General features: G+C 41.1%; 1 protein-coding gene across 1 annotated transcript; it reads right to left on the reverse strand.

Annotated features, from left to right (window-relative positions):
- Window positions 1–1,216: 1,216 nt before the first annotated feature.
- On the reverse strand, window positions 1,217–13,743 carry LOC137866649 (NLR family CARD domain-containing protein 3-like). Its single transcript, XM_068702688.1, has 8 exons — window positions 13,512–13,743; window positions 11,057–11,365; window positions 9,609–9,668; window positions 5,620–7,471; window positions 5,052–5,225; window positions 3,611–3,787; window positions 3,241–3,287; window positions 1,217–3,144 (listed from the first exon to the last, which is right to left on the reverse strand). The coding sequence occupies exons 2-8, from the start codon at window positions 11,328–11,330 to the stop codon at window positions 2,546–2,548; spliced, it is 3,183 nt and encodes a 1,060-aa protein (XP_068558789.1). The 5' UTR covers window positions 11,331–11,365; window positions 13,512–13,743; the 3' UTR covers window positions 1,217–2,545.
- Window positions 13,744–14,423: the final 680 nt, after the last annotated feature.

Genomic DNA, 14,423 nt, shown 5'->3' on the forward strand with positions numbered 1-14,423 from the left:
ACAATTAATCAATTCAATACATTGACAGAAGTTAAAATAAAACAGTGTTGCTTAGCCATGTGCCGTTACTGTGCTAATGCTGTGCTATGCTAAGCCCAGTTACAATACAAGTCCATGGAAGTGGTGGAGGAGCCAAGCTAGGATCAAGATCATTGTGCAGATTGGAGGAAACCGGTCGCTCCAGTCTTTTGTTTTCATTGAGCGTACTGAGCTAACCAGTAATCTTTCAGTACATGTCCTCGCTGTCAAACATGGGAGACGAGGAGTTGAGCTGCAGCTGCTTCTACTGGCAGCGGAAGTGAAAAGAGAAGAGAGGGGGACAAAGGGAGGTCTCCCGCTTTATTCCTGCTGTCCTCTCTGGGTCCAGCTTCCAGTTTAAATCCAGGGCAGATACCCTCAACACATATATGAGTAGGTTAAAGACTTTCCTTTTTGATAACGCTTATAGTTAGGGCTGGCTCAGGTTCATAGTTAGGGCTGGTTCAGGTTTATAGTTAGGGCTGGCTCAGGTTCATAGTTAGGGCTGGTTCAGGTTCATAGTTAGTGCTGGTTCAGGTTTATAGTTAGGGCTGGCTCAGGTTTATAGTTAAGGCTGGCTCAGGTTTATAGTTAGGACTGGTTCAGGTTCATAGTTAGGGCTGGTTCAGGTTCATAGTTAGGGCTGGTTCAGGTTTATAGTTAGGGTTGGCTCAGGTTCATAGTTAGGGCTGGTTCAGGTTCATAGTTAGGGCTGGTTCAGGTTTATACTTAAGGCTGGCTCAGGTTTATAGTTAGGACTGGTTCAGGTATATAATTAGGGCTGGCTCAGGTTTATAGTTAGGGCTGGCTCAGGTTTATAGTTAGGGCTGGCTCAGGTTTATAGTTAGGACTGGTTCAGGTATATAATTAGGGCTGGCTCAGGTTCATAGTTAGGGCTGGCTCAGGTTTATAATTAGGGCTGGTTCAGGTTCATAGTTAGGGCTGGCTCAGGTTCATAGTTAGGGCTGGCTCAGGTTTATAATTAGGGCTGGCTCAGATTTATAGTTAGGGAACACATAATTCTAAATCCTGGTTCTAAAACCTTAAACTTTTCACATTATAATTGAATACACATTATTACATTAACTACATTCATCTCAGAAGTTTTGTCAGATTAAACTTAAACTGTAAATATTTTTTTCTTGTTAAAATGTGTTTTAAATACATACATCAAATGTGATTGACAGAAAGCCACCAGTCATCTCATCATTTCCTTTATTCATGTCTTTTTTAACAGCTGCAGACGACTCAAACATTTATCTTTTATAATCTTTACAGGCAGTCAGACTCAAATCTCTTTTTTGAGGGAGGGCATTACAAGATTCCATGAAATACAGTATATAATGCATGTTACAAACAGATACATGATAGAAAATCCAGTTCAGAAATACTTCAGTTCATCAGAACTTTGAACTGTAACAAAGAACTTCTGATCCTAAACCAAGTTTTCAATGTTCCTCTCCCTTTTGAATGTTGCAGAATATTCCAGTATGTGAAGATCTGCTGCCTCCTGCTGTTCACTCTGCAGTCTGACACACTGATCAACTGGAAGCAAAACCATCTAAACCAGCAGAGAGCAGCTTTCTGAACCAAACGTTATGATCACCACTATGAAAACCACTGGACAGATCTACAGAGTTCAGCACAATGTGATTGTATCTAGAGGTCTTTCTATCATTTAACCTCCCAGAATCAGATTTCGTTTTATTGCCACGTAGGTTTTCATGTGCAAGGAATTTACTTTGGTGTGTTGGTGCGTAACATAAACATAGTAGGAGAAAATTAAGTACACAAATCAAGAAGGACAAATACAGAATAGAAGGAAAGTACTTTAAAATATGTTCAATACCTCTGAATTAAAATGAAAGGGCGCTTCTTAGAGTTGGTAGTTTGTGCAGTTTTTCCGCCCTCGTTGATATAAATGGGGTGGACAAAATAATAGAAACAGCTGTAGGCTAATTTATGCTTCTGCCACGGTGGCCTCCTCACAGTGGTAGAAGTTATCAGATATTTTACTTAAAGGGACAGTGTGTTGTATCTGGTGCCATCCAGCGGTGAAGTTACAGATTACAACCAACTGAGACTTCTCCCTTGTGTTAAGGATATAGGAGAACTAAACACACGTTCATCTCTAAAGTCAGAGTTTGGTTTGTCCACTCTAGGCTACTGTAGAAACATGGCAACATCCATATGTAGATTTAAAGAGCTCATTCTAAGGGAACGAAACACAATGATTCTTATCTTCAAGTGATGATGAAAATATACTTATTAATATTATGTTCATTCATCCAAAAGTCTTCAACGGATCTTTAAGTTAAAGTAGTAAAACCTGAAAGTCCTGCATTCAAAATTAAAGTCAAAGTACTCAAGTATTCATTTCTGAATTTCAACGAGGGATCAAGAAAGGTTGATTGTTTTATCCAGAATAATATATAAAAGTGATTAATTTGTTGATTATATTTTGTTGTATTGATCTGAATGTGATCATCAGCAGTGTGAGTTTTTACAGAGGAGGAGACTCTCCCTCCTACACAGAACACAGAGACACTGAGGAACCAAACCTGGACCAGAACCCAAACCCAGGATAAAGAGGTTCAGTGAATGTGGTGTTGAAGGTGTGGAGGTGGATCAGTGTGTCAGAGGAGACTCTGTAGAAGGACAGAGAGCCAGCAGGACAGTCCACATACACTGCTACTCTACCAGAGGAGGAGGAGAAGGAGGAGGAGGAAGAGGAGGAGGAGGAGGAGGAGGAGGAGGAGGAGGCGGAGGCGGAGGAGGAGGAGGCGAGTTGTGTTCTTCTCTTATTGTGAATGACAGAGTAACGATCACCAGAGCACCACAGACTCCAGGACTGATTGTTCATTCCAAACACACAGTCATCACTGTTTCCTCTCCTTCTGGTTCTTCTGTAACTCACTGATATAGAAACGTCTCCTCTCCACTCGACCTTCCAGTAACAGCGACCAGTCAGACCAGTTCTACACAGCAGCTGAGGATAGAACTCAAACCTGTCTATATGATGAGGATATGACTGAACCTCTATCATGTATGTCACTGTCCTGTTGTTGTCAGACAGTTTGAGGATTCTGTTCACTGTGTTTGTGTCGATTGTGAGTTCACAGGAATCTGAAGGAGAGAAGGAGACATGAAACAGCATCAGTTCATCATCAAACACAGCTGATGGGTTTATTTGAGACTTGATGAATCAAAGTGAACACTCACACTTCCTCAGACCAGGTTTCAGCCACTGATCTCCAGCAGGTTCAACCCTGGAGGAAGAAACAGAGTCAGAATGAAGCCTCATCATCATCAGTGATCTTCATCATATATGAAATGTATGTTTCAAACGTCAAACTTTGAACCTCAACACAAACAAGACAACCTTGATAAGTTTGTAAAATGTTCTATAAACACTTTGACACCATATTTGTCAAAAAGAATAATCAATAAATGACCAACACCAGATCCTGGTCTGATGTTAGTGAGGAGGTCCGTCTCAGTGGGGACAGGGACTCTCAAAACATCAGCTACTGTCTTCACTGTTATCAGACTGTGAACCAACAGACTGTGAGCTCTTGGTGTCTCTTCATACCTGAGAGTGTCCAGTCTCCAGTGTGGATCCTCCAGTCCAGCAGACAGCAGCTTCACTGCTGAGACTCCTGGATGATTGTAGCTCAGGTCCAGCTCACTCAGATGATGGGAAGGGTTGGATCTCAGAGCTGAAGCCAGAGAAGAACAGCCTTCCTCTGTGACCAGACAGCCTGACAGGCTGGAGACACACAATTATATTACATTAACTTTCATCTACTCTTTCAGTCACGTTGCACCTTTAAAGGAACAGTGTGTAAGATTTAGTGACATCTAGTAGTGAGCTGCAGGCTGCAACCAACTAAATCCCCTCAGCTCACTCCTCCCCTTCCATGTGTGTAGAGAACTACAGTGTGCTGTCTGACACGGTGGTCAGTCGTACTGGAGCCCCACAGGGAACTGTTCTGTCTCCCTTCCTGTTCACCTGATACACCACTGACTTCCAGTACAACTCGGGGTCATGCCATCTCCAGAAGTTCTCTGATGACTCTGCAGTGGTCGGGTGTATCAGGGACGGACGGGAGGAGGAGTCCAGTAGTAATGGCAGTAGTGGATGACTTTGTGTACCTACAGTACCTATCCCGTCCTTTAGGTAATGTAAAAACTCTGAAATCTCTCTAGAGCCAGTGTCCATTCTGGGCTTGCTGTAGAAACATGGCGGTGAGAGATGGCGAACTAAGCTCAGGAAAACTCCACCATTCTTAGTTTCAGGTCATAATAAACGAATGAAAACATAGTTATGAATATTATATTCAACATCTGCCAATAAATCCCATACATTTTCTTTTGAATGAGCATTAATTTATTTTTCACCACTCACTGAAGAACTACAAGTTGTGAAACACAACATTGACATATTAATAACTTGTGAAATTAATATTGCAAATGTCTTGGCTAACAGTTGTCTATTTCTTTCATGCCAATGCTAGCACCTCGGAGAAGAAGAGCAGAACAGAGTGGAAGAGTGCAGAAATATTGTACTCAAAAGGTGGCTCAAGTCTCAGGCAAAAATCTATTTATCATGACAGACAGACAGCAGATGTCTGTAGATCAATAAAATATGTTTTAAGAAGCAACCAGCTTCACTAGGAACTCTATGACACATCACAGAGAATCATAGAGGGTGCTGAGGTTAAAAAGGAGCTCCACAAAACTCTCTCATAAATATCTGTCTCTTCAGCTGCTTTAGATGTTCCACTTTCTTCACCAGCTGTAGTCTCTAGATGTGTCTGTCTGCTGTTTGCTGCTGAGCAGCTCGTGTACAGTGAGTTTATCAGAGCTTGTGTGATAAAAACAGCTGCTGCTGATGAGAGCAGTGAGAGTGAATGGGTCGTAAAAAACAAATATTAAGTTGGAAGGTGAAGATTATTTATTGTTTTAGATATTAACTTGTATATTAAGCAACATTTAAATGGTTATCAGTAAAATAGAAGACAAATCCTGACCTGAGGGTTTCCAGCTTACAGGGTGAACTCTCCAGTCCAGCAGACAGCAGCTTCACTCCTGAATCCTGCAGGTCGTTGTTACTCAGGTCCAGCTCTCTCAGACTAGAGGACAGGGAGCTGAGGACTGATGACAGAGCTTCACAGCTTCTCTCTGACAGATTACAGCTACTCAGCCTGAAGGAGAGTTAGTGATGAAGACAAACACAACACTGTTTTTTTTCTTCTACAATGTAAAATACAACATTTCTGAGTTTATAAATTAAACAATCGAGGATTAGAGTCTCAGGTGCCGAAAGGATTTTTGCTTTGAATTGTGTGTTTTACTGGAATCTAATTATTGAGTCCCAATCCCCAATAACTTCTAGTCTTAATTGAACAACATTTTTTTAAATTTCAAAGCTGCATTAATCTATGGAGTTGCAATGCAACTGAAGAAACAATTTGCATGTTTTTCAATTGACCAACTAATAAATGTGTTCAATAAATCTGTCAACAGAAGACTTTCATTAGTTGAGAACTACTCTGCTCATGTGATAAAGCTATTAAAGGCAGTTATCTGGGTACTTACAGAGCTTTGTTGGAGGCTTTGACCACTGGAAGCAGCCTCAGAAGAGCCTCCTCTGAAGCAGAGTATTTCTTCAAGTCAAACACATCCAGATCTTTTTCTGATGTCAGTAAGATGAAGACCAGAGCTGACCACTGAGCAGGAGACAGTTCATCTGTGGAGAGACGTCCTGATCTCAGGGACTGTTGGATCTCCTCCACTAGAGAACGATCATTCAGTTCATTCAGACAGTGGAACAGATTGATGCTTTTCTCTGGAGACAGATTCTCGTTGAGCTTCTCCTTGATGTACTGGACTGTTTCCTGATTGGTTGGTGAGCTTCTTTTCTTTTTCAGTAGGTCCTCTAGATGAGTCTGATTGGTCTCCAGTGAAAGACCCAGGAGGAATCGGAGGAACAGGTCCAGGTGTCCATTTGGACTCTTTAAGGCCTTGTCAATAGCAAACCTGTGAACCTCTGTTGAAGATGTTTTGCTGAAAACCATTCGCACCTTATCGCCAAAAGTTTGCCCTGGCTCCAACATCACATTCTTGTTTCTGTTAACGACTTCCATTCTTACGTAGAGTGCTGCCAGAAACTCCTGAACACTCAGATGGACAAAGCTAAACATCTTGTCTTTATTCTTCCTCCCACGTTCCACTTTGAAGATCTCTGTGAACACTCCTGAGCACACTGAGGCTTCACTGACATCAATGCCACTCTCTTTGAGATCTTTCTCATAGAAGATCAGATTGCCCTCTTTCAGCTGGTGAAAAGACAGTTTTGCTAATGACGTAATGAACTGATTTAACTTTTTTTGGTCATACTTCTCTTCTGTCTGACTTGTCTGAAACACCAAGAACTCTACATACATCTCAGTCAGGGTCTTGGGCAGCTCTCCTCCCTCTCTGGTCTTCATCACATCCTCCAGAACTGTAGCAGTGATCCAGCAGAAGACTGGGATGTGGCACATGATGTGGAGGCTTCGTGAGGTCTTGATGTGGGAGATGATCCTACTGGCCTGCTCCTCATCACTGAACCTCTTCCTGATGTACTCCTCCTTCTGTGGGTCAGTGAACCCTCTGACCTCTGTCACCATGCCAACAAAATCACGAGGGATCTGATTGGCTGCTGCAGGTCGTGTGGTTATCCAGAGGCGAGCAGAAGGAAGCAGTTTCCCCCTGATGAGGTTCGTCAGCAGCACATCTACTGGGATCGACTCTGTCACATCAAAGTTAACGGCCGGGTTTTTACTGGTAGAGCAGTCCAGATGAAGGCGGCTCTCATCCAGTCCATCCAAAACAAACAGAAGTTTGAATTCACTCTTGTTGTAGTTGGTGTTTCCTGATGACTGCAGAGATGTGAAGATGTGATTAAGATCTTCTCTCTTGATGTCTTTGGTCTCCTGGATACATTCATGAATGAGCTCTGACAAACACAACTTTTCTTCCTTCAGATTCAGCTGGCGGAAGGTGAAAGGGAAAATGAGATGCACATCTTGATTGGTTTTTTTTTCAGCCCAGTCCAACACAAACTTGCGCACAAGAAATGTTTTTCCAATTCCTGCGATTCCATTGGTCAGTACTGTTCTTATGGGTCTGTCTCCTCCAGACGGGGGTTTGAATATGTCGCTGGGTTGAATTGGTTTCTCTTCATCTGCTGGTGTCGCCCTCTTCGCCTCAATCTGCCTGACCTCATGCTGAGTGTTGATGTGTATGTCAGCCCCGGCTGTGATGTACAGCTCTGTGTAGATATCAACCAGATGTTTCTCATCGCTCTTCCCCAACCACCCCGGTTGTACACACATGAACGTATCTTGAAAGTGAGACTGAAGCGTTTGTTGGTGAGATGAGATGTGTTCTCCCAGAACCATCCCGTCTGTATTGAACACAAACATGAAAAATATAACTATTATTAGATTGATTGTCTCCAGTTGGAGGAGCAGAACACAAATGGTCTTTTGCTAAAGGACTGTCTTCCTCAGATTAACAAAAAAACGTGTCCTTGCCTTTAGTCTGGTCTGATTATAAGAGAAAACATTCATCCCACTTTGGATGGAGCAGATCGAGAAATCTGACAGAGTTTATTATATATATAAAGTCTTGGATTTATCGAGAAGTCACCAGAAGAGGGAGAGAGATTTGAGTGCTTCAGCAGAACTAATGAAAGTTTAAATGTAAAATGGATAATTAGACTCTGTAATGAAGAATATGACACAATTAACTTGGTTAAGCTAAAGCAGCTAAAGTACGCTATCAGAAAAACAGATACACTGTCAACCAGAAGTGAGACAACACGCCTACCGCAGCACGTCAGCATGCTCCAACCTAAAAATATAAATCAATAATGATGAATTTTAACACCAACAAACCCACAGAGTTTACCCAGTCAGTGCAACCAATGACAGCCGTGGCAAGAACCTCCCATTACACAAAAAGTAAGTCCTCTGTAACGTGCTCTGAATGTGACAGCACCTTTCATGATGCCGCCATGAATCCTGGTCCATCAACTCACGCCATCAAGGCTCCTTCACCTTCACAAGAGAATGGCGGCGAGGGAGGAAATCATTTTAACGTCCTTAGAACAAGCTGCACAGAAGTTTCTGGTCCAGGTCAGCGGACCTGCTCATGCTCAAAGATCTGCCCCTCAGAAATATACCCCAAGGGTTTCAAGAGCATGGCTGTCAATGCCTTTGTAATTCTGGATGATGAGAGCTCATTAGCTGGACCAGAGTTCTTCAAACTGTTCAGAGTGGAGAGCAAACCATCTCATTCTACCTTCAACTTTCTTTGGCATCGTAGAAACATCTGGCAAGAAGGCAGAAGGATTCCAGATCGAGTCACTGGACTACAAAGTTCTCACCTCTCTCACCACTAATTGAACACTAATTAACACCAAGCACCAGCCTACATGAGCCACATCTCCATCATATTGCCAGGCACATCCCAGAACTGGACCCCAGAAGCTGAACTACTCCTGCTACTCAGAAGAGACGTCCTTCGAGCACGGATCGACCCGGGCTGGGTAGTAATAGGAGAGGTGTGCCTGGATGATGTACATAAGCCGAGATTCAACACGTTCAAGACCTTCATGCTGGACAATGATTGCCATTAAATTTTTCTAAACCCTGAACAAGCTTCATGCACGTCAAGGAGACACAGCAGTACTTTAACAGCCCTGGCAAGGGAACTAAGAGGATGCTGGGACAGACGGTATTCAACCTAACTGAGCATGACAACAACCTGGCTGCATCAGTGATAGACATCGTCTTCTTCATGATAAAGGACCCAAACGTCTACAGACACGACCTTAACAGTTGAGAACCACGGCAGTCTTTGCCGAACAACAAAGTGCAGGTAGTCAAATGCTTTGCATTTCTACAATGAGCCTTAAAAAAAACAAAAAAAACGTGAGATGCAGGAACAGTATGCAGCATTCATGGAGAATATCTTTGAATCAAGCTGCCATGACTTTGGTGTCTTCCTAGATAACTCTTTACAGGTCCTGACCTCAACAACTCCCTCCTTGTTGTCTTTTTCCAACTTCTGTTTTTAATGGCACAAGGACAACAACATCAACAAGGAAGTTGTTGAGTACCGGATGAAGGTCAGCGTTTTTTGGCAACGGGCCATCTCCTGCTGTGGCTATCAACAGGCTGCAAAGAGCCATCAGAGAAGGTGCTCAGGAGCATGAGGCCGATACTTCAGAGTTTGAGGAAAGACTCTTTTATGTTGACCATGGCTTGGTATCCGTATTATCTGAAGCTGTGGCAATCGACCTGTTCCGATGAATGCAGGCATCACTCGCTAAGTCAAACCTCCACTTAAAGAAGTTTGCTTCAAACTGTCATGGAGGCCCTCCTGTCTGAACATCTTGTTTGGCATTTTCTTTATGGAACTGAATGTAATGCTTTTGTGGAGTCATAACGTCTCTCACAGAGGGTATTTCTGAAAACATTTATCACACTTTTTTCTCTCAGGGCTTCCATACAAACCAGAGAATACAGCAGCTTTACCTTTGCTCTGACAGGCGGATGTTCCTCTGATCTCTAAAGTCTCTCCAACATCAGCATCATCTGTGTGAGAGAAGTTACAGTATGTGTTATTTCATCACTTTGACTTATTTCTTATCTTCAAGTTAACCCTGATTGGTAATTAGTTTGTCTTCATTTTTCAGGTTTGAAACATGTTTCTGTGTTATGTGCTGTAGGTTACATCATTTTGTCTGTGATAGACGATTAGTTGGAGTGTAATCGCTGTGGGACATTGTCAACACAGCTGTAGCTCCACAAACCATTCTTCATTTCTAGCTACAATTATTCATTCATTCAATTATTACACATGGTTCTAAAATGGGGTCCATCCAAACAACAGACCTTAGTCCTGCTCTGGGAGATCACAACCAACACGTTCACCTACTCTGTGTCGACCACAATCAAACATTCACCCGACATGGAGTCTCAACTGTCTACAGTGTTTTTGACCCCCTGTGGGGGGGGTCACCCCTCTGGATCAAAAACTCTTCAACCAATCCATGTGTGTCCATGTGTACGTCAGACGTTAGGACTGAACTTCCTGCTGTAGCTGCAGAAGTGAAAGTGTTTGCTGCAGGTCTGATGATGTTGACTCAAACTCCACAAAATGAAACTTGTACATTTTAAATAGCTTGTTGGTCATTTTCTTTTATGGAACTGAATTCAACCCTGACCCCAATACATAAACTCTCCATCAATAATGTGCAGGATACTACCGCTTTGTTCAATCTCCATCAACGCATCAACCTCATGTGCATAACAGCAGCATTTCATCTCACTGGTTAGTAACTCAGCTATTCCTACAAAAAAGAATGCGCCATAATTCAGAGGTATCCCACAAAATCATTTCATATGTTATCTACGTAATCATGAACGAGGAAGTATAAAGAGCACAAAAGCCCACACAGGGTTAAAGGTGGATGGGTCCAACAAACAGCGACCTTTGACCCAGCAGACCGCTGTTTGTTCCGCTGTGAAGCAAGAAGTAAACGTTGATTTATTTGTTACGTAACCTGCGTTCTTTACTGTACTTTGCGTACATAACAAAGCATTTCACCACCTTTTCCTTAAAAGTGGTTCATGATCTTTTCCTAAACTAAGTAGTTTCTGTATTACTGTATTCATGTAATGAGCAGAATTTGACACGTGTTGCTGGAATTTAGTAGGAAAACGCATAAAGCTTTTTGTAAAGTATCATACGACTCATTGTATGATACGTTGATCACAGTACTCACATTAATATCTCAGTGTCTCAAACCAAGGAGTAAAGAAAAGATGACTAAATCAGGTAGCGTCAGCACAATCTGTCCAATAATAATGATACATCACCTGAGCCTTTTCTCATATTTAAGACCCTGTTCCATCACAAGTATTGTGTTGCCCATTTTAACTCACTACATCAAAGTACAAATGACTGAAATGTGACTGACCTTCTGGTCCTGACCTGGTGTTTGGCAGACTCTGCAGCAGATCATTCCTGGGTATCTCCTGTAAAACCTTCCTGGTCACCTCTAGAGCTCCATGAAGTTCAAAGGTCTGCACCATCAGATCCACAGTGTCCTGCCTATTTGCCTTCTCCAGCTTTGACCCTTTGATACCTTGGTAAGGTTCCATGAAGCCATGCTGCTGCAGATACCAGGTGAATTTCTTAAATTCATCTTCTTTTAAATGCTCCAGGGTGTTCAAAAGGTCCACTGACGTCATTGTGGCTCCCTGCTAGAATCTGTCTGTTTCGTCACCTGAAGAAAAAACTGTTCAAATCACGTGTTGGAACCACAGAAACAATGGAAAGTCAAGTAGGAGTCTTTGTTTTTGTGGATACAGGAAGTTAAACACATCCATGTGATCGCTCACAGCTAGTGATGTACTTTATACAGTGATGGGAGGAGAATGGGTCAAACAAACAGGACTTTCAAACAGGGGACTGGTGTTCCAGACCGGTGTTCTTCAGTAAAAGCTTCAAAGCTGTACTTGTATCATCTGTTCTAGTCTTTCGACCACTACATATCCTCATTCACACCCATGCATACTCTTATGACAGGTCCCATCAGAACTATCTCACAGTCATACACCGTAGGCACAGCTACGGGAGCAATTTGTGGATAAGTGTCAAAGGACACATCTACATGAACTAGCGGAGCCGGGTATCAAACCGCTGATCCTCTGATTGATTACAAACCCTGTAAAGAAATAAGTCAAGTATTAAATGTATTATGAAGAAACAAAGGTTGAGCATCCTGTAAACTATTGGATTTGGCTGATAAATATTTACTCACATGTAGATTTTGAACACTTCCTGTTTCTAAAGCTTCTAAAAGTGAACTGACCGTCTTTGTAAAATCCTCAGACATGGAAAGTGTTTTAATCAGTGAACTGTTTGTGACAGTCATGTGACTGTCATAAATAAACTCAGTGCACGACCAAGTCCAGTGACCACTTAAAGACCCTTCACACACGACACCAGGCCATAATTACGTCACTTTCTGGTGCCGGCTTCACTACAGCGAGTGTGAATTAAGCTTAACTTCTGGGTGTGCAATCATTGGGCTCCACCCAGTCTAACCATAAAGTCCAATAGAGGGCGGAGCCTGTGTGAGAACTATAAAGTCATGACGACATGTGACAAACACAAAGAGACAGAGAAGATTGGCTGAAACTCATATAAAACCTATTTACAGTCAAGCTGTCTCTTTAAAATATTCAATAACAACACCATCAATGTTTAACCCTGACCCACATTGACAGCTGTGCGTGTTGCAAACCTTTGTTCTAGGCTACAACACAGGATGTATTTTTGAGAAGGGTTAGGCTCTGTAGTGTTAATAGTAAACACCACAGAGTCAAATATTAAAATATATTATATGAATCTGTGTTCAGGGAAGCAAAGAAAAGTCTCTATGATCATAGAACATAGTTCATAGAACATACAACATAACATAGGTCATAGATCATAGTTCATAGATCATAGAACATACAACATAACATAGGTCATAGAACATAGAACATAGAACATACAACATAACATAGGTCATAGATCATAGTTCATAGACCATAGATCATAGAACATACAACATAACATAGGTCATAGATCATAGGTCATAGAACATAGATCATAGCACATAGTTCATAGATCATAATTCATAGAACATAGTTCATAGAACATATAACATAACATAGATCATAGGTCATAGGTCATAGATCATAGAACATAGATCATAGAACATAGAACATAGTTAGGACACAGTTAGGAGAAAAGTGTGCCGGTTAGAAAACTGATAGCGTTAGTAGATTCTTTTGGGTCTGAGTTGACGTTGCGTGTCTGTTGAGATGTTGCTTAGAGTTCATGTCGCTTTCAGGCTGTTGAAGCCAAATGTGTGATGCTGTCTGATAGTAACATGTCGGCAACCGGCACAAGATTTGCTGCATTCTGAGCTGAAATACGTCTGAATAATGAAACGTACGATTTGAAAGCTCCTCTCCACTCTGGCTCTGAACGGTCAGTCCAATACACAGTCATGTAAAGATGTAAGAGGGGTACCTTTAAATACATTTTAAAGTTTTAATACCAGAATGTGTTAAATAAGTTGAATATTGTAAAGTTTCTACGTGAACGTATGAATGAGTAGTTCAGAACTCAAAATGCATTAAATGTCTTCCATTCCACATGTTAAATATTTCTGAAAGTGTGAATGTTATGAATGATAAAAGTAATAACGTCCTGAACATTATTAGGTTTTACTTAAATTGCTACGAAAGAAAATGTGGAAGGAGTTGAGTGAGGAAAAAAACAACAAAAGTAAAGACTTTTTACAGTAAAAGAACAAAGGAAGTGACACACTCACACACACACACACACAAACACACACAGATGTGTTAAACACTCACAGAAATAGGAGCTTCTCGTCCCCGACTGAAGTCTTGTCGACTCTCCTGCAGACTGAGTTGAATCCCTTCTCACTGTTTATGTGGACATCTACCACAGAGTGTTTAACAGGAAGTCAGCACTTTATATGTAGACATCAACCGCAGTGTTCCACAGAGTCAGCTGTCAGGTTCCTAACAGGTCACTGCCGCTGAGCGGACGGGCTCAAATGTTGTTTATCTCTTTAGCTAGGTAGAACAAGATCAAATCTAACATGAAGTGCCAGAGTCTCATAAACCAAAAGGGTTAAAGTGTGAAAAATCACAGATAGGGGGCATTTACATTGCCTCTGAACGGCTCTCAACATGGCCGCGGCACGGCGAGCGTATACACAGTATTATATAAATATGTTATATAAATATTGATATAACATACACATATATATTTATATAACATATATCACATACATATATTCATAAACATATGTTATATAAATATATATATAACATACATATATATCATATACATATATTTATAAACATATATGTTATATACATATATATAATATATATATGTATATGACATATATATAACGTATACATATATATATAACATATACATCATATATATATATATATATATATATATATATATATATATATATTCACGTCAGTGCAGCTAAAACCCATTCAGCTAAATAGGTATAAATCATAGAGGCGATGCACTGAGATTTCATGTGTTCATGTGTGTTGTTTTTTGTATTGTTATGACAGCATGGGATAAAGACCTCTGAAACGTGATATTCTATTTATGGTTTACGATCTAATTAACAGTAGAAAAATAAGGCCTTATTAAAATATGAAATTGGACAAACATTGTAATCAGACTCATAATATAGAATTGTTCACTATTACTTGTGAAGCCAAATGAATATA

The sequence above is a fragment of the Cebidichthys violaceus genome, unplaced genomic scaffold (genome assembly GCF_023349555.1).
Source record: "Cebidichthys violaceus isolate CVI_PGR_0920_01 unplaced genomic scaffold, fCebVio1.0.p SCAF_88, whole genome shotgun sequence".
NCBI lineage: Eukaryota > Metazoa > Chordata > Actinopteri > Perciformes > Stichaeidae > Cebidichthys > Cebidichthys violaceus.

Bases quoted from the DNA above. Each gene is read 5' to 3' on its own strand.
- LOC137866649 (XM_068702688.1), bottom strand. From the start codon at position 11,330: ATGACGTCAGTGGACCTTTTGAACACCCTGGAGCATTTAAAAGAAGAT. The intron at 7,472-9,608 runs GTAAAGCTGCTG...TGTTCAATACAG, and splicing joins ATCCGCCTGTCAGAGCAAAG to ACGGGATGGTTCTGGGAGAA. The intron at 3,288-3,610 runs GTATGAAGAGAC...TTCTTCCTCCAG, and splicing joins TGGAGACTGGACACTCTCAG to GGTTGAACCTGCTGGAGATC.